This window comes from Chiloscyllium punctatum, chromosome 1 (assembly GCF_047496795.1).
Source record: "Chiloscyllium punctatum isolate Juve2018m chromosome 1, sChiPun1.3, whole genome shotgun sequence".
Lineage (NCBI taxonomy): Eukaryota > Metazoa > Chordata > Chondrichthyes > Orectolobiformes > Hemiscylliidae > Chiloscyllium > Chiloscyllium punctatum.
Window position 1 is genome coordinate 170,529,166 of NC_092739.1, and position 20,798 is coordinate 170,549,963.

Sequence of the window (20,798 nt, forward strand, 5' to 3'; positions counted from 1 at the left end):
GCTGAAAATGTGTTGCTGGAAAAGCGCAGCAGGTCAGGCAGTTCCTTGGATGCTGCCTGACCTGCTGCGCTTTTCCAGCAACACATTTTCAGCTCTGATCTCCAGTATCTGCAGTCCTCACTTTCTCCTCCAGACAGAGAGTCAGCCACATTGCTGTGGGTCTGGAGTTACATGTAGCCCAGACCTGGTGACGATGGCAGATTTCCTTCCCTGAAGGATATTAGTGAATCAGATGGGTTTTTACATAGAGCACAGAACAATATAGCACAGAACAGGCCATTCGGCCCTCGATGTTGCACTGAAATTACATGACAACCTCTTCACCTGAGGAGGAGCAGCACTCTGAAAGCTTTTGATTCCAAAAAACTTGTTGGACTATAACCTGGTGTCATGTGACATCTGACTTTGTCCACCTTGGTCCAAACCAGCATCTCCATATCATGTTTTTTTAATCAAAGAATGTGTAACTTTGGTTCTTCAAAGACTATCTTTGGAGACTCAGAGAAGTTTTTTTTTCTGATTCCTTATAATGTTCTCCCTGAGATATTAGGAGAATGAGGCAAACACGCCAATTGCTGTTCTGCAGACCTCCTTTAGGTTTGATTCAGGACTTGTGAATCCATTCGCAACTGGATTATTGGGTTAATCGGTTCCTATAAGGTATAGGAGCAGAATTGAGGGGAGAGGGGGCAGGATAATGGGGTGCATATCTGTCATTCACAGTAGCACTTGTATCTGTGAAAGTACAATTATCTTCATCCAGTTAACATGTTCACATCTGGGAGTAAAACATAATTTTCAATGTTTTAGCACAAAGTCAGAAGATATGCAGGTTTTAGGCCAGAATTCGGCTTATCGAGAGTGCTCCACCATTCTATCAAGGCTGATCCTACCTTCTCCACATAACCCTTCAGCCCTTTACCAATTATATATCAGCCTAACAACTCACTATCCCAGCATCCACTGGGGTAGCAAATTCCACAGATTCACAACCCCTTGGGAGAAGTAGTTTCTCCTCAATTCTGTTTTAAATTTGCTCTCCCTTATTCTTAGGCTATGCCCCCTCAGTTTAGAAGCATCTGCTCCATGTCTATTTTATCCACACCTTTTATCATCATGAATATCTCAACTCAATCTCACTTCATTCTTCTAAATTCCAGACAGTATCTGCCGAAACTGTTCAATCTCTCCTGACAATCAGCAGTGGTTTCATAGTCATTGTTAGACTCCTAATCCCAAATTTTAGTGTCAAGCTTCTTGAGCGTCATTGGAACTAAGCACATCCAGGGCAAGTGGGGAGTATTCTATCAGACTCCTGCCTTGTGCCTTGTAGATGGTGGACAGCCTTTGGGGAGTCAGGAGGTGAGTTACTCACTGCAGTATCCCTAGTCTCTGTCCTGCTGTTGTAGCCTCTGTGTTGATGTGGTGAGTGCTGTTGAGTATCTGGTCAACGATAACCCCCAAGATGTTGACAGTACGTGATTCAGTGATGGTAATACCGTCGAATGTCAAGGGGTGGTGGTTAGATTGTCTCTTATTGGTGATGGTTATTGCCTGGCATTTGTGCATTGCAATCTTTTGAAACATCAGTGGTCTTGCTGATGAGTTTTTTGTTGGTTAAATCTCACAGTTAAACCGAGCAGTTTGAGCTCAGCTCAGTGACCTTTTTTAGAATTATGTGCTGGATGTTCTGGGGAGCATCACTGCAGAGTGAGATTGACTGTCCAGGGTTTGGGTTCTGCTGTGAGTTGAGTACGGATCAGGTTAGCCAGAGGGTGTAGAAATAGTATCAGCTGACAGTGGGAGAACTATGTTTTGCCAAGGCCAGAGCAGAACCTCAGTACAATCACAGAGGCTCAGTGCTGATTGACTGAAGAAAGCTCTGGCATCCCCTTGTTTGTCCCTGGTACAGGTAGTTCTCCTATAAGCCCCAAGTTGTGTTCCAGTGAAATCTCATTTGATTGAAAATTGCTTAATAGAAATAAGGGGGCCTAGAGGAAAAGTGGAGTTAGGGACAGATCAGCAGAAAATCTCACTCAGGATCGCTCAAACTCTCCCAAAAGCCTAACACAAAGTATAGTAGAGCCTGAATGAAGGTCGACATCATATTTATTAATGAAACAAAAGTTAATTTCACACTTACATTGAAATGAACGAAGGTCTACATTATATGTATTAATGAAACAAAAGCGAGTTTTGAGAAGATTTGTAGTTCAGGTTGAGGTTCTGGATGTAGGTTTGCTCCCTGAGCTGGAAGGTTCATTTCCTGATGTTTTGTCACCCTATTAGGTAACATCTTTGTGGGCCTCAGGCAAAGCAGTGTACATGATTCCTGCTTTCTATTTATGTGTTTGGGTTTCTTTGGGCTGATGATATAATTTCCTGTGGCGATGTCATTTCCAGTTCTTTTTATCAGAGAGTGGTAGATGGGGGGGTCTAACTCAATGTGTTTGTTGATAGAGTTGACTGCAGTAGTGATCAGGTTTTAACCTCAGTACCTCACCTCCTGGTGGGGACCATCTCAGCCTCAGTTGGTTTCTATGTTCCTCGAGCAGTTCGCTCCCAGCAACATCAGGAATAGGCGGGATCAGGTTAAGGAGCTGACCCAACATAACGTTCATTACTTCATAGAACATAGAACATAGAAGAATACAGCGCAGTACAGGCCCTTCAGCCCTCAATGTTGCGCCGATCAAAGCCCACCTAACCTACACTAACCCACTATCCTCCATATACCTATCCAATGCCCGCTTAAATACCCATAAAGAGGCAGAGTCCACTACTGCTACTGGCAGGGTATTCCATGAACTTACGACTCGCTGAGTGAAGAACCTACCCCTAACATCAGTCCTATATCTACCCCCCCTTAATTTAAAGCTATGCCCCCTTGTAATAGCTGACTCCATACGTGGAAAAAGGTTCTCACTGTCAACCCTATCTAACCCCCTAATCATCTTGTACACCTCTATCAAATCACCCCTAAACCTTCTTTTCTCCAATGAAAACAACCCCAAGTGCCTCAGCCTTTCCTCATAGGATTTTCCTACTATACCAGGCAACATCCTGGTAAACTTCCTCTGCACCCGTTCCAGTGCCTCCACATCTTTCCTATAGTATGGCGACCAAAACTGCACACAATATTCCAGATGCGGCCGCACTAGAGTCTTATACAACTGCAGCATGACCTCAGGACTCCGGAACTCAATTCCTCTACCAATAAAAGCCAGTACGCCATATGCCTTCTTCACTGCACTATTTACCTGGGTGGCAACTTTCAGAGATCTGTGTACATGGACACCAAGATCCCTCTGCTCTTCCACACTACCAAGTAGTCTACCATTAGCCCAGTAATCCATCTTTTTATTACTCTTACCAAAGTGAATCACTTCACACTTAGCTACATTGAACTCCATTTGCCACCTTTCTGCCCAGCTCTGCAGCTTCTCTATATCCCGCTGTAACCTGCCATATCCTTCCTCACTGTCTACAACTCCTCCGACTTTCGTATCATCCGCAAACTTGCTCACCCAACCTTCTAACCCTTCCTCCAGGTCATTTATAAAAATGACAAACAGCAATGGTCCCAAAACAGATCCTTGCGGAACACCGCTAGTGACAGCACTCCAAGATGAACCTTTGCCATCAACTACTACCCTCTGTCTTCTTCCAGAGAGCCAATTCCTAATCCAAACCTCCAACTCACCCTCAATGCCATATCTCTGTATTTTCTGCAGTAGCCTACCATGGGGGACCTTATCAAACGCCTTACTAAAATCCATATATACCACATCTACCGCTTTCCCCTCATCTACCTCCTTAGTCACCTTCTCAAAGAATTCAATAAGGTTTGTGAGGCACGACCTGCCCTTCACAAAACCATGCTGACTATCCTTGATCGCATCATTCTTATCCAGATGTGCATAAATCCTATCCCTTACAATTCTCTCTAAGACTTTGCCCACAACAGAAGTGAGACTCACTGGCCTATAGTTACTAGGATTATCCCTACTCCCCTTCTTGAACAAGGGAACCACGTTTGCTAGCCTCCAGTCCTCTGGCACTACTCCTGTCGACAAAGAGGACACAAAAATCAAGGCCAATGGCTCTGCAATCTCCTCCCTTGCTTCCCAGAGAATCCTAGGATAAATGCCATCAGGCCCAGGGGACTTATCTATTTTCACCCTTGCCAGAATTTCCAACACCTCTTCTCTACATATCTCAAAGCCATCCATTCTACTTATTCGTGCCTCAGTATTCATATCGACAACAATGTCCTGTTCCTGAGTGAATACTGACGAAAAGTATTCATTCAGCGCCTCCCCAATCTCTTCAGCCTCCACACGCAACTTCCCATTACTATCCTTGATTGGACCTATTCCTTCCCTAGTCATTCTTTTATTCCTAACATACCTATAGAAAGCCTTAGGGTTTTCCCTAATCCTACCAACTAAGGACCTTTCATGTCCCCTCCTTGCTGCTCTTAGCTCTCTCTTCAGGTCCTTCCGGGCTACCTTATAACTCTCAATCGCCCTTATTGAACCTTCACGCCTCATCTTTACAAAGGCCGCCCTCTTCCATTTAACAAGGGATTCCAACTCCTTATTAAACCACGGCTCCCTCACACGACCCTTTCCTCCCTGCCTGATAGGTACGTACTTAACAAGGACACTCAATAGTTGCTCCTTGAACAAGTTCCACATATCAATTACGCTCTTGCCTTGGAATCTACTTTTCCAATCCACACATCCTAAGTCATGCCTCAACGCATCATAATTTCCCTGCCCCCAGCTATAACTCTTGCCCTGTAGTGCACACTTATCCCTCTCCATCACTAGAGTAAAAATCACCGAATTGTGGTCACTGTCCCCAAAGTGCTCACCTACCTCTAGTTCTAATACCTGGCCTGGTTCGTTACCCAGAACCAAATCCAGTATGGCCTCACCTCTTGTTGGCTTATCTACATATTGTGTCAGGAAACTCTCCTGCACACATTGCACAAACACTGACCCATCTAACTTCACTGCCGTCTCAAATCCCAACCTGGCTCCAGGATGTTAAAATTACTGACAGTATGTGTGAATGAGATGGAGGGATGAAATGTGACCAGGAGGGAAATGAGGAGCCTGAGTTTGAGTGAAATGGGTCAGTCGGTGAGGATGCTGTTCAGGAGGAGGTTGCCTGGTTATTGGAGATGTGAAGCAGGGGAGCATGTGGAGGTCGATGTGTTACTATGGACTGGGGAACTGTCTGCTTTATTGTCTTTCAAATGCAAAGTGTTTGTGGACCTGAGGGTCTACAGGTGAAAAGTGGTTGAACAGGATGTACAAGAGGTACCGATGCTCTTGTGGTGCAGTAGTAGTGTCCCTGCCTCTGAGCCAGGAGCCCTGCGCTCATGTCCCATTTGTTCCTGAGGTGTATGATAACATCTCCTGACAGATTACTATGTCTGAGCCTCATGCCAGGTACTGTGTGTAGTCTGTTAGCTAATTGCCATTGGAGAATGACTGCTGTAGATAGATTGTTGGTTCTCCGGTGTGGGTGCTGTAGACTAACCTATTCTTCCTATCTCCCAGACACACTCAGTACCTGGACTTGGATTGTGCCAATGGCTGTGCTACTTCTGGTTCTGATGGCCCTGATTGGCTTCCTGATGAAGAAATTGATATGCACCAGAGTAAGGAGACCAACTTCTACAATAGAAACATCATCTGCTCTAAGGTAAGGATCTCTGTAATTCCACCCAGACAGTTGCCTGAAGCTGGAATCGAACCGAGGTGCCTGGCACTGTGGGGCAGCAATGCTAACCACTGAGCCACTGTACTGCCCCCACACTGTCACCTTCAATGTAAAGCAGAGATATAAAGCAGCTTCAGGAGGATTTGGATAGACTCAGCGAATGGGCCAGAACACGGCAGATGGAATATAATATGGAAATGTGTGAGGTTATCCACTTTGGTCAGAGAAACAGAGGTGCAGAGTATTTCTGAAATGGTGAGAGGTTGGAAAATATCAATGTACAAAGGGACCTGGGTGTTCTTGTTGATATGGCACTAAAGGCTAACTTGCAACAGGTTATTAGGAAGATGAACAGAGCATTAGCCTTGAGTATGAGAGAATGAGAGTATGGAACAGTGAAGTCTTCCTTCAATTGTACAGGAGCTTCACCTGGAGTACCTTATGCAGTTTTCGTCTCCATATCTCAGGCAAGATATTATTGTTCCAGAAAGAGTGCAAATGGATACCAAGGACACCTACATCTTCCTGCTCATTGACTCCAGTTCCACCTTCAGGACCATCATCCCCTCCAGACTGATCTTAAAACTCCGAGACCTTGGTCTCAGCTCCGACCCCTGCAGCTGAATCCTCAGCTTCCTGACCCACAGACTGCAGTCAGTGAGGATAGACAACAGCACCTCCTCCACGAGGACCCTCAACACTGGAGTCCCCCAAGGATGTGTTCCCAGCCCCCTCCTGTACTCCCTGTACACCCACAGCTGTGTGGCCAAACTCTGAACAAACTCCATCTACATGATCGCTGATGACAGCATCGTGGGAGGATGGACATCTAATAACAACGAGTCAGAATAGAGAAGGGAGATACAGGGCTTGGTGATGTGGTGTAATGAGAACAACCTCTCTCTCAATGTCAGCAAAACCAATGAATTGACCATTGACTTCAGAAAGAAGGAGGAGAACACGCCTCCAGCTACACCAACGGAGCAGAGGCTGAGAGGGTGGAGAGTGTCCAGTTCCTCAGAGAGACAATAACCAACAACCTGTCCTGTGGATGTGACGGTAACGAAGACACAACAATGCCTCTCCTTCCTCAGGCAGCTCAGGATATTCAGCATGTCCATAAGGACCCTCACCAACTTCTACAGATACACCATTGAGAGCAGACTGTCCGGGTGGATCACAGCCTGATACGGTAACAGCTCTGCCCAGGACCGTAACAAACTACAGAAGGTTGTGTGCACAGCCCAGACCATCACAGAATCCACCCTCCCATCTATGGACTCCATTTACACAGCTCACTGCCACAGAGAGGCTACCAACATCATCAAAGGCCCCTCCCACCCCGGTAATGATCTCCTCCAACCTCTTCCATCAGGCAGCCTGAACACATGCACCAGCAGGTTCATAAACAGCTTCTTCTTGGTCATTAATGGACTCTGAGAAAGTGAGGACTGCAGATGCTGAAGGCCAGAGTTGAAAAATGTGGACTGGAAAAGCACAGCAGGTCAGGCAGCATCCAAGGAGCAGGAGAATCGACGTTTCGGGCATAAGCCCTTCATCAGGGCTGGTCTGGGCTGTGCACACAACCTTCTGTAGTTTGTAACGGTCCTGGGCAGAGCTGTTACCGTATCAGGCTGTGATACACCCGGACAGTCTGCTCTCAATGGTGTATCTGTAGAAGTTGGGGAGGGTCCTTATGGAGAGTCCATTAATGGACTCTCCAACCATAACTAATGCTGATCTTGCTAATGTTGCTCTTGTCTAGTGCATACCCTGTGCAGTGTAACCTGCATCCCTCTGTTGAAATCTTTTTGATTTGTACATTCTTGCTTCCTGAACTGTTCATAAACAAAGCTTTTCACTGTACATCGATATATGTGACAACGAATCAATCTGGGAGAAATTGAGCAGGTGCAGGTGCCGGATATCAGAGTGTGGTGCTGGAAAAGCACAGCTGAGCAGGCAGCATCCAAGGAGCAGGAGAATCAATGTTTCAGACATAAGCCCTTCATCAGGAATCTATCAATCAATTATTCAAGACCAGTTAGGGAGAAATAGGCACAAGGTCAGTCTATTAAGCCCCTCAAACCTACTCCACATTCAATATGTTCATAGCTGATGAACTCTGGTCAGTTGGCAGCTACACAATCATCAGATTATAATTTGCCTTGCTAGCTATGTTGAACATTCAGTTGGGAACCAATTGAAGAATCCCCTTGTGTCCTATATGGTGGGTATCATGGACAGAGATTGGAACTTGCCAGCCTGTTTCCTGTGACCCACCCTGTGGATGAAACCTGGGCTGGATCCAGATGGCAAGTTGTCATTTCCTGTCATTATGTCCTGTGTGAGCAGGCTTACTGCCAGAACCGTACATTGGAACATCAGGAGCAAACTGCAGTTTCCCACCAGGTTGCTGTATGAGGGCCAGTTGAATAGGCTGGGCTTGTAATCACTGGAGTTCAGAAGGATGGGTGATCTGATTAACATGTATAAACACCAAAGGGGATTGAAAAGGTAGACGTTGAGTAGATGTTCCCCTATTTGGGGAAATCTCTTTGAACAAGAGGTCATAGATATAGAGTGAGAGCAGGTAGGGTCAAAACTGAGATGAGGAGAAGCTACTTGCCTCAGAGGGTTGGGAATCTGTGGAACTCACTGCCCCAGAGTGCAGTGGAAGCAGAATCAACAAAATAGGTTCATGGAAGAAATAGATAGGTTTCTGATGAAAATCAGAATAAAGGGCAATGGGGAGCAGGCAGGAGAAGGGAGCTGAGACCAGGATAAGATCAGCCATGATCATGTTCAATGGCAGAACAGGCTGGAAGGATTAGGAACAGGCAATTCAGCCTAATTCCAATGTTCCTAACCTGTATGCAATCTTTCAAATTGGATTCAATCATTTCCAAAACATGTACAGAACCTACCAAATTCCAGCACGTGCTTCATAGTCAATGAGGGGTGGGCAATCAATGTTACATGGCAATGAGCAAATCGCAAGAGAAAAGGAAAGCCAAGACAGTTACTATCAATAAAGGAAAGCTGGGTTCTCCAATGTACAGCCAGCTCAAAGTGATTTCTTCTTCATTTAGAGCAGACATTGAACTCTCCACAAGACTACAGGATCCACTTCCAAACACAACAGTCTGACAGTCTGACCAGGTGAGTAACTGAATTTCTAATGGACAATGACAATACCTTCCAAACACAAGATATCAAAGACAAATGGTCAGGGATGGTGTGTTGGTGGTCGCCATATACTGCAGCGTGGCAGTGAAAAGAAGCTCAGGTTCTGCCTTCAATTGTTTGAGCCTTTGACCCCAGTGTACTTCCCTTGGGCAGTGAAATGTCCTCACAGAAGGAGAAAGAGAGCATCTGTACAGGACTTTATTACCTCGAAATATCCAACTAATCACACGCCATCATCACATGGGAATTTATCCAAACTCTCCAATCAGTGCCACAGGCTGATTTTCTACATCACTCATTCTGACCTCTTACACTATTTGGCAGTTAAGGTCACATTCTGGGTAATTCAAGATGGAGGACGGGAAACGTTTCTGGCTGTAAGAGCTGCTCCTTTTTTTTGAGGTATTTTAGGTGCTGGAGGTGATTTCCTCGAATTCCAGGAGCAGCAATGACTGTTTTATATGCTGTTACATTGTTTTGGAACTTTGGGGAAAAAAAGTCAAAACAACAGCAGTTTTAAAAGGGAGAAGCACAGACAAAGGAAGCACATGGTGAGGACAGTGCAGGAGAAAGAGAGAGAGAGAGAGAACCTGCACAGTTACTGCCTGTGTTGTTTGAATTCATGTATCGCTGGACATCGGAGTGCATCTGGGAAATTTAACAAACAGTGAAATTCACAACTAATCTTGGGCGAAGTTCACAACACAGAATCAGAGAAGTTAATTGTTTTAAGTCTGTCCAAGAGAAAGGCTGTATTAGTGAGTACAGTGGGGTCTTCCTCGATAATATGTTTTTGGAGATAAGTCTCTTGATTCAACTTAAAATATAAGCCATAGCTTTTAATTTAACCTGGGGCAGTGTTTTGTAGAGGAATAAGATGGTGTTATTTTCTGGGTCTGTAGATTGTGAAGGAGCAAAAATGGCCTTTGCAGTGATACATACTTCTTGTCAGATGTGGGAGTTTAAAGAGAGTTTAAGGGTTACTGCGGATTATATCTACCATAAATGCTGTTGGATGCGAATCTTATCAGATCGAGTGGATCGGTTGGAGAGACAGATAGAAGCGATGAGGAATTTTTAACAGCAACAGTATGTGATAGATGGCAGTTATAGGAAGGGGGGAAAGTCTCAGATACAGTCACGTGGATGGGTTAACTCCAGGAAGGGTAAGAGAGGTAGGCACCTAGTGCAGGAGTCTTTTGTGGATATACCTATTTCAAACAGGTATGCTGTTTTGGAAAATGTAGGGGGGGGTGATGGATTCTCAGGGGAAGGTAGCACGAACAGCCAAGTTTCTGGATTGAGACTGGCTCTAATGCAACGAGGGGTACATCGGCTTCCAAGAGATCAATTGTGTTTGGGGATTCTGTAGTCAGAGGTACAGACAGAAGTTTCTGTGACCAGCAGAGAAAAAGCAGAATGGTGTGTTGTTTCCCTGGTGCCAGGATCAAGGATGTCTCAGAGAGGGTGCAGAATGTTCTCACGGGGAAGAGGGGCCAGCAAGAGGTCATTGTCCACATTGGAACCAACGACATTGGAAGGGAAAAGGTGGAGATTCTGAAGGGAGATTACAGAGAGTTAGGCAGAAATTTAAATAGGAGGTTCTCAAGGGTAGTAATATCTGGATTACTCCCAGTGCTACGAGCTATTGAGGGCAGGAATAGGAGGATAGAGCAGATGAATACATGGCTGAGGAGCTAGTGTATGGGAGAAGGATTCACATTTTTGGATCATTGGAATCTCTTTTGGGGTAGAAGTGACCTGTACAAGAAGGACGGATTGCACCTAAATTGGAAGGGGACTAAATATACTGGCAGGGATATTTGTTGGAACTGTTCGGGAGGATTTAAACTAGTAAGGTGGGGGAGTGGACCCAGGGAGATAGTGAGGAAAGAGGTCGATCTGAGACTGGTACAGTTGGGAACAGAAGTGAGTCAAACAGTCAGGGCAGGCAGGGACAAGGTAGGACTAATAAATTAAACTGTATTTATTTCAATGCAAGGGGCCTAACAGGGAAGGCAGATGAACTCAGGGCATGGTTAGGAACATGGGACTGGGATATCATAGCAATTACAGAAACATGGCTCAGGGATGGACAGGACTGGCAGCTTAATGTTCCAGGATACAAATGCTACAGGAAGGATAGAAAGGGAGGCAAGAGAGGAGGGGGAGTGGCATTTTTGATAAGGGATAGCATTACAATAGACAATAGGTGCAGGAATAGGCCATTCTGCCCTTCGAGCCTGCACCACCATTCAATATGATCATGGCTGATCATCTTTAATCAGTATCCTGTTCCTGCCTTATCTCCATAACCCTTGATTCCACTATCCTTGAGAGCTCTATCCAACTCTTTCTTAAATGAATCCAGAGACTGGGCCTCCACTGCCCTCTGGGGCAGACCATTCCACACACCCACCACTCTCTGGGTGAAGAGGTTTCTCCTCATCTCTGTCCTAAATGGTCTACCCCGTATTTTTAAGCTGTGTCCTCTGGTTCGGCACTCACCCATCAGCGGAAACGTGTTTCCTGCCTCCAGAGTGTCCAATCCTTTAATAATCTTATATGTCTCAATCAGATCCCCTCTCAGTCTTCTAAACTCAAGGGTATACAAGCCCAGTCACTTCAGTCTTTCAGCGTAAGGTAGTCCTGCCATTCCAGGAATTGACCTCGTGAACCTACGCTGCACTCTCTCAAAACCAGATTACAGCTGTATTGAGGGAGGAGGATATTCCTGGAAATATATCCAGGGAAGTTATTTGGGTGGAACTGAGAAATAAGAAAGGGATGATCACCTCATTGGGATTGTATTATAGACCCCGTCATAGTCAGAGGGAAATTGAGAAACAAACTTGTAAGGAGATCTCAGCTATCTGTAAGAATAATAGGGTACTCTCACTCTCTCAGTGGAGCAGGTAAGGGCTGTTTGGCAGTGGCTGCTTGAAGGCTCGGTGACGTTTGTTTAACGGTTTAAATTGGAAAGTTCTTTTTTAAACAAAGCGCGGAGTGGACCCGGAAGCTGGTGTAGCGCGAGCTGACCTGGGTAGGTTTTTTCCTATAAAGGCGCTCAGGAGAAACATGGGTAGATCAGGGACAGGATTGGCTGTTGCAGGTTCCAGGGTTTAAATGTTTTAGTAGGGTCAGAGGTGGGGGTAAAAGAGGGGGAGGTGTGGCATTGCTTGTCAAGGATAGTATTACAGCGGTGGAAAGGGTGATGGAGGAAGACTTGCCATCTGAGGTAGTTTGGGCTGAGGTTAGAAATAGGAAAGGTGAGGTCACCCTGTTAGGAGTTTTCTACAGGCCTCCTAATAGTCCTAGAGATGTAGAAGAAAGGATTGCAAGGATGATTCAGGAGAAGAGTGAAAGTAATAGGGTGGATGTTTTCATTGGAGAAAAGAAGGTTTAGGGGTGACTTGATAGAGGTGTACAAGATGATTAGGGGTTTAGATAGGGTTGACCATGAGAACCTTTTCCACGTATGGAGTCAGCTATTACAAGGGGGCATAGCTTTAAATTAAGGGGTGGTAGGTATAGGACAGATGTTAGGGGTAGATTCTTTACTCAGCGAGTCGTAAGTTCATGGAATGCCCTGCCAGTATCAGTGGTGGACTCTCCCTCTTTATGGGCATTTAAATGGGCATTGGATAGGCATATGGAGGATAGTGGGTTAGTGTAGGTTAGGTAGGCTTGGATCGGCGCAACATCGAGGGCCAAAGGGCCTGTACTGCGCTGTATATTTCTATGTTCTATGGTAGTTATGGTAGGGGATTTTAACTTTCCAAATGTAGACTGGGGCTGCCATCGTGTTAAAGGTTTTGATGGAGAGGAATTTCTTAAGTGCATACAAGACAATTTTCTGATTCAGTATGTGGGTGTACCGACTAGAGAAGGTGCAAAACTTGACCTACTCTTGGGAAATAAGGCAGGGCAGGTGACTGAGGTGTCAGTGGGGGAGCACTTTGGGGTCAGCGACCATAATTCTATTCGTTTTAAAATAGTGATGGAAAAAGATAGACCAGGTCTAAAAGTTGATGTTCTAAATTGGAGAAAGGCCAATTTTGACGGTATTAGGCAAGATCTTTCGAAAGCTGATTGGAGGGAGATGTTCGCAGGTAAAGGGACGGCTGGAAAATGGGAAGCCTTCAGAAATGAGATAACAAGAATCCAGAGAAAGTATATTCCTGTCAGGGTGAAAGGGAAGGCTGGTCAGTATAGGGAATACTGGATGACTAAAGAGGTTGAGGGTTTGGTTAAGAAAAAGAAGGAAGCATATGTAAGGTATAGACAGGATAGATCGAGTGAATCCTTAGAAGAGTATAAAGGCAGTAGGAGTATACTTAAGAGGGAAATCAGGAGGGCAAAATGGGGACATGAGATAGCTTTGGCAAATAGAATTAAGGAGAATCCAAAGGGTTTTTACAAATACATTAAGGACAAAAGGGTAACTAGGGAGAGAATAGGGCCCCTCAAAGATCAGCAAGGCGGCCTTTGTGTGGAGCCACAGAAAAGGGGGGAGATACTAAATGAATATTTTGCATCAGTATTTACTGTGGAAAAGGATATGGAAGATATAGACTGTAGGGAAATAGATGGTGACATCTTGTAAAATGTCCAGATTACAGAGGAGAAAGTGCTGGATGTCTTGAAACGGTTAAAGATGGATAAATCCCCAGGACCTGATCAGGTGTACCTGAGAACTCTGTGAGAAGCTCGAGAAGTGATTGCTGGGCCTCTTGCTGAGATATTTGTATCATCGATAGTTGTAGGTGAGATGCCGGAAGACTGGAGGTTGGCAAACATGGTGCCACTAGTTAAGAAGGGTGGTAAGGACAAGCCAGGGAACTAAAGACCAGTGAGCCTGACCTCAGTGGTGGGCAAGTTAGAACATAGAACATAGAACATAGAACAATACAGCACAGAACAGGCCCTTCGGCCCACGATGTTGTGCCGAACTTCTAACCTAGATTAAGCACCCATCCATGTACCTATCCAATTGCAGCTTAAAGGTCGCCAATGATTCTGACTCTACCACTCCCACAGGCAGCACATTCCATGCCCCCACCACTCTCTGGGTAAAGAACCTACCCCTGACATCCCCCATATACCTTCCACCCTTCACCTTAAATTTATGTCCCCATGTAACACTCTGTTGTACCCGGGGAAAAAGTTTCTGACTGTCTACTCTATCTATTCCTCTGATCATCTTATAAACCTCTATCAAGTCACCCCGCATCCTTCGCCGTTCCAACGAGAAAAGGCCGAGAACTCTCAACCTATCCTCGTACGACCTATTCTCCATTCCAGGCAACATCCTGGTAAATCTTCTCTGCACCCTCTCCAAAGCTTCCACATCTTTCCTAAAGTGAGGCGACCAGAACTGCACACAGTACTCCAACTGTGGCCTAACCAAAGTCCTGTACAGCTGCAACATCACTTCACGACTCTTGAATTCAATCCCTCTGCTAATGAACGCTAATACACCATAGGCCTTCTTACAAACTCTATCCACCTGAGTGGCAACCTTCAAAGATCTATGTACATAGACCCCAAGATCCCTCTGTTCATCCACCTGACCAAGAACCCTACCGTTAACCCTGTATTCCGCATTCTTATTTGTCCTTCCAAAATGGACAACCTCACACTTGGCAGGGTTGAACTCCATCTGCCACTCCTCAGCCCAGCTCTGCATTATATCCAAATCTCTTTGCAGCCGACAACAGCCCTCCTCACTGTCCACAACTCCACCAATCTTCATATCGTCTGCAAATTTACTGACCCACCCTTCGACTCCCTCTTCCAAGTCATTAATAAAAATTACAAACAGCAGAGGACCCAGAACTGATCCCTGCGGAACTCCACTTGTAACTGGACTCCAGGCTGAATATTTACCATCTACCACCACTCTCTGACTTCGACCGGTTAGCCAGTTTTCTATCCAACTGGCCAAATTTCCCTCTGTCCCATGCCTCCTGACTTTCCGCATAAGCCTACCATGGGGAACCTTCTCAAATGCCTTACTAAAATCCATGTACACTACATCCACTGCTCTACCCTCATCCACATGCTTGGTCACCTCCTCGAAGAATTCAATAAGACTTGGAAGGCAAGACCGACCCTTTGCTGAAAATGTGTTGCTGGAAAAGTGCAGCAGGTCAGGCAGCATCCAAGGAACAGGAGAATTGATGTTTCGGGCATAAGCCCTTCTTCAGGAATCAAATCCATGCTTGCTGTCCCTAATCAAGCAGTGTCTTTCCAGATACTCATAAATCCTATCCCTCAGTACCCTTTCCATTACTTTGCCTACCACTAACTGGCCTGTAATTCCCGGGGTTATCCCTATTCCCTTTTTTGAACAGGGGCACAACATTCGCTACTCTCCAGTCCCCTGGTACCACCCCCATTGACAGTGAAGACGAAAAGATCATTGCCAACGGCTCTGCAATTTCCTCTCTTGCTTCCCATATAATCCTAGGATATATCCCGTCAGGCCCGGGGGACTTGTCTATCCTCAAGTTGTTCAAAATGCTCAACACATCTTCCTTCCTAACAAGTATCCTGATGAAGGGCTTTTGCCCAAAATGTCAATTTCGCTGCTCGTTGGATGCTGCCTGAACTGCTGTGCTCTTCCAGCACCACTAATCCAGAATCTCTTCTAGTTTACCAGTCCGTTTTACACTCTCCTTTCTAACAATACGGTCCCTCTCGTTTGTAAATACTGAAGAAAAGTACTCATTCAAGACCTCTCCTATCTCTTCTGACTCAATACACAGTCTCCCACTACTGTCCTTGATCGGACCTACCCTCGTTCTCGTCATTCTCATGTTTCCCACATACGCATAAAATTCCTTGGGGTTATCCTTGATCCTACCCGCCAAAGATTTTTCATGCCCTCTCTTAGCTCTCCTAATCCCTTTCTTCAGGTCCCTTCTGGCTATCCTGTATCCCTCCACTGCTCTGTCTGAACCTTGTTTCCTCAACCTTATGTAAGCCTCCTTCTTCATCCATACAAGACATTCAACCTCCCTCGTCAACCAAGGTTCCCTCACAAGACCATTTCTTTCCTGCCTGATCGGTACATACATATCAAGGACACGTCGTATCTGCTCCTTGAAGAAGTTCCACATTTCCACCACATCCTTCCCTGACAGCCTATGCTCCCAACGTATGCTCTTCAAATCCTGTCTTGCAGCATTGTATTTACCCTTCCCCCAATTGTAAAGCTTACCCTGTTGCACACACCTATCTCTCTCCATAACTAAGGTGAAAGTCACAGAATTATGGTCACCATCACCAAAATGCTCACCCACTAACAAGCCCATCACTTGTCCCAGTTCGTTACCAAGTGCCAAATCCAATATGGCCTCCCCTCTGGTTGGACAATCTACATACTGAGTTAGAAAAGCTTCCTGGACACACTGCACAAACACCGCCCCATCCAATCTACTTGATCTAAAGAGCTTCCAATCAATATTTGGGAAGTTGAAGTCGCCCTGTGGCTTCTGCACCTTTCCAAAATCTGTTTCTCAATCTGTTTCTCCACATCTCTGCTGCTATTGGGGGGCCTATAGTAAACACCCAACAAGGTGACTTCTCCTTTCCTATTTCTGACTTCAGCCCATACTACTGCCAAAGGCAGATCCCCCTCGAACTGCCTTTCTGCAGCCGTTATACCATTTCTAATGAACAACGCCACCCCCCCTCCTTTTTTACCACCCTCCCTAATCTTACTGAAACAGCTGTAACCAGGAACCTCCAACAACCATTCCTGTCTGTCATCTATCGACGAAGTTGTTGGAGGGAATCCTGAGGGACAGGATGTACATGTATTTGGAAAGGCAAGGACTGATTAGGGATAGTCAACATGGCTTTGTGCGTGGGAAATCATGTCTCACAAACTTGACTGAGTTTTTTGAAGAAGTAACAAAGAGGATTGATGAGGGCAGAGCAGTAGATGTGATCTATATGGACTTCAATAAGGTGTTCGACAAGGTTCCCCATGGGAGACTGGTTAGCAAGGTTAGATCTCATGGAATACAGGGAGAACTAGCCATTTGGATACTGAACTGGCTCAAAGGTAGAAGACAGAGAGTGGTGGTGGAGGGTTGTTTTTCAGACTGGAGGCCTGTGACCAGTGGAGTGCCACAAGGATCGGTGCTGGGTCCTCTACTTTTTGTCATTTACATAAATGATTTGGATGCGAGCATAAGAGATACAGTTAGTAAGTTTGCAGATGACACCAAAATTGGAGGTGTAGTGGACAGCAAAGAGGATTACCTCAGATTACAACAGGATCTGGACCAGATGGGCCAATGGGCTGAGAAGTGGCAGATGGAGTTTAATTCAGATAAATGTGAGGTGCTACATTTTAGGAAAGCAAATCTTAGCAGGACTTATCCACTTAATGATAATGTCTTAGGGAGTGTTGCTGAACAAAGAGACCTTGGAGTGCAGGCTCATAGCTCCTTGAAAGTGGAGTTGCAGGTAGATAGTGAAGAAGGTGTTTGGTATGCTTGCCTTTATTGGTCAGAGTATTGAGTACAGGAGGTGGGAGGTCCTGTTGCGGCTGTACAGGACATTGGTTAGGCCACTATTGGAATATTGCGTGCAATTCTGGTCTCCTTCCTATCGGAAAGATGTTGTGAAACTTGAAAGGGTTCAGAAAAGATTTACAAGGATGTTGCCAGGGTTGGAGGATTTGAGCTACAGGGAGAGGCTGAACAGGCTGGGGCTGTTTTCCCTGGAGCGTCGGAGGATGAGGGGTGACCTTATAGAGGTTTACAAAGTTATGAGGGGCATGGATAGGATTAATAGACAAAGTCTTTTTCCTGTGGTTAGAGAGTCCAGAAATAGGTTTAGGGTGAGAGGGGAAAGATATAAAAGAGACCTAAGGGGCAACATTTTCACGCAGAGGGTGGTACGTGTATGGAATGAGCTGCCAGAGGATGTGGTGGAGGCTGGTACAATTGCAACATTTAAGAGGCATTTGGATGGGTATATGAATAGGAAGGGTTTGAAGGGATATGGGCCGGGTGCTGGCAGGTGGGACTTGATTGGGTTGGGATATTTGGTTGGCATGGATGGGTTGGACCGAAGGGTCTGTTTCCATGCTGTACATCTCTATAACTCTATGACTGAAGTTCCTTTGAGAAATGGGAACACCACCCCTCAGAGCCACTCACCATCTTGACTTGGAAATGCATTGCTGTTCCTTCACTGTCACTGGGTCAAGATCCTGGAATTCCTTCCCTCAGGGCATTGTGGGTCTATCTCCAGCACATGGACTGCAGCGCTTCAAGAAGGCAGTTCAGCCCCACCTTCTCAAGGGGCAACTAGAGGTGGGTAATAAATGTTGGCCCAGCCAGCGACATCCAAATGACATGAACACATAATAAATAAACTATTTTAGAATTTATAACAAAGGTCATTAATAGGGCAAACTAAACCTTTACCAAATTTGTGAAAATAGCTTGTTATTTGAAATGTACTCCCCACAGAGCAAGGGTGCAGTGAGAGAATAGAGAAAGAAATGCAAAGACAGTGCATTCTCTGCCAAACATTAAAAACCTTTTCTTCTCCCCACAGATTCAGACGTCTGTCAGCCAATGATAATAATCTTATGACTGTATGATTCCATTATACGTATCCATCTGTGATCGGTGTATGATCCTGGAATGAGAAGCTGGATATTTGTGGGGAATGGTACAGATTGGAAACAGTAGACTTAGCACATTACTTGTGAACCTGACTGAAGAACTAAATCTGGTGATGGAGCAAGAAATCATCGCGAGGACAACAGACCCCCCCCCCAGAGAGTTGATGTGATCCAATGAGTAATTCTTTCACTTGGTTGATGAAACATGGTACTGTTGAGAAAGTGAACTCCTCACATTCACTAGCTTCCATTTCTTTCTCCACGGGAAATCCGGATACAATTTAGGGCTGTTTCTCTTTTCTTTCAGGCCTCAGGAAAGTTAAATCAAGCTGAGTGTTACTGCACAAAGAGGGTGACTAATTAAACTGATTAAACTAAATAAGTAAACTGGTGAAATCTGGTTCTTGTAGAAGGGTAGGTCTACTGTATAAAAGCAAGTCTAGAGCACTCCCAGCACAGATTTGTGAGCAACAGAGGACGAAAGCACGGGAGTATTGAAATGAACTGAAATTATTGTCATGTGTACCAAGACACAGTGAAAAGCTTTGTTCTGGACATGTCTTCCCGTGCCCATTTGCCACCGGGTGGTGGGGATCCCCATTGGAGGGCTCTCTATGTAGGAGTCTGTTAGAAACAAACTTAACAAAATTAGCCAAGACCACCAAAACTGGAAACAAGACAATTTATTTTATGATCTTGCAAGCAAGGGTATCAAATGCTAAAGCAAATGAGCAATGAGCATTGAAACAAGTATACAGTTATACCTGTGAGCTGCGTGAGGTCACCTCTCCCAACTCCGACATTACCCAATCACCCTCGTTCTCTGCCTGACTTGTGACATGACTGCCCCAACGTGACTTTCCTTATCTTGATTAGATTCTACTTCTATCTCCTTGGGCCATTAGCTGCAACCGTTTAGTAACGAGATTAACACTTGCTGTGCTAGTGTTTTCTATTGTTCTGCTTTTCTGCCTGCACAAACTTGTTTTTCCCAGGAGTTTACTAATCTGATCTTTGCCTGCAGCTGCCCTCTATACTTGTTTGTCAGTGCGATGCTTAAGCTTATGATCACTACCCTTTTTGCTACATTTGCGAAAACAACACGCTTCCCCATTTCTCGCAGAGTTTCTACACTTGCACTCCCTTTTTGATTTCCTTAAAAAGCTCCTCCTGTGTTTCTGGTTGCATTTCAGTCCCACGCTCCTGATCTTTGGGCACCTGGTGTGGAGAGGGGCGGGCAGGCCAGAGGACCTCCTCGTGGGTCTGCTCCTGGGCCTGGCCAAACTGGCCATAAACAGGTCCAGGCAGCGGGCCGTGGAGGGGGTCGTTAGGGCCGACTGCCTGCCCCTCTTCTGCGGGTATGTCAGAGCCCGGGTGTCCCTGGAGAAGAAATACATGGTGTCCACCATCACCCTCTAGATTTTCGGGGAAAGGTGGGCACTGCAACCCCTCCAACTCTATTTTGATTCCTGTGCCCTCCCTCTCACTGTTTAATAATACAGCATTGCCCTCTAAGAAGGGCACTGCTTGTCACTGGCCCCTTGGGTGTTTCCTTTCTTCCTGGTGGTACAAATTGAATAAACATTTGTACACCTTGTGTCTTTCACTGTGTCACACACCTACACCCACACACAACAAGGGGGCTGGGGAAAAGATATTACAAAAATGAAAAGCTTTGTCTTGCAAGCAATACAGGCAGGTAGACAGCGGCAAAAGCAAAACCTAGGTACAGGTAAATGCCAAGAGTTTGTGAGTTCATTCAGTATTCTAGCGACAGGAGGGGAGAAACTGTTTCGAAACTGGCTGGTGTGCGTGTTCAAGCTTCTGTACCTTCTCCCCGATGGTAGAGGTGATAGAAAAACATTCCCCAGGTGGGATGGATCTTTCTTTGACAGTGGGCCTGGGAGTTGGAGGGCGAGTAGCATTTTTGATGAGGGAAACCATCATGCCAGTACCAAGGAACGATTTTCCTGAGTGGGTTTACATGGCTAGAACTGAGAAATAAAAAGAGGGAGATCACTTTGAGAGCATTATACTATAGACTGCAGTCGTAAGCAAGAAATTGAGGAGCATCTAAGAAGATCGCAGATAGTTTTCCAAACATAGACTGGGACTGCCAAAGTCTTCAGGGTTTAGAGTCATACAGCACGGAAACAGACCCTTCAGTTCAACTCGTCCATATCCCAACTCAGTTTAGTCCCACCTACCAGCACCCGGCCCA

At 45.5% G+C, this 20,798-nt stretch overlaps 1 protein-coding gene across 2 annotated transcripts in view; it reads left to right on the forward strand.

Annotated features, from left to right (window-relative positions):
• Positions 1 to 19,057, forward strand: part of LOC140481854 (disintegrin and metalloproteinase domain-containing protein 12-like) — a 313,597-nt gene extending 294,540 nt beyond the window's left edge. Inside the window, exons 20-22 of one of the 2 annotated variants that reach the window (XM_072578414.1) lie at positions 5,574 to 5,718; positions 8,829 to 8,898; positions 18,508 to 19,056. In XM_072578414.1, the coding sequence (XP_072434515.1) occupies positions 5,574 to 5,718; positions 8,829 to 8,886 (203 nt within the window). In that variant the 3' untranslated portion in view covers positions 8,887 to 8,898; positions 18,508 to 19,056. Of the gene's footprint in view, positions 1 to 5,573; positions 5,719 to 8,828; positions 8,899 to 18,507 lie in introns of both variants that reach the window. The other variant, XM_072578423.1, reaches the window with a different exon arrangement.
• Positions 19,058 to 20,798: the final 1,741 nt, after the last annotated feature.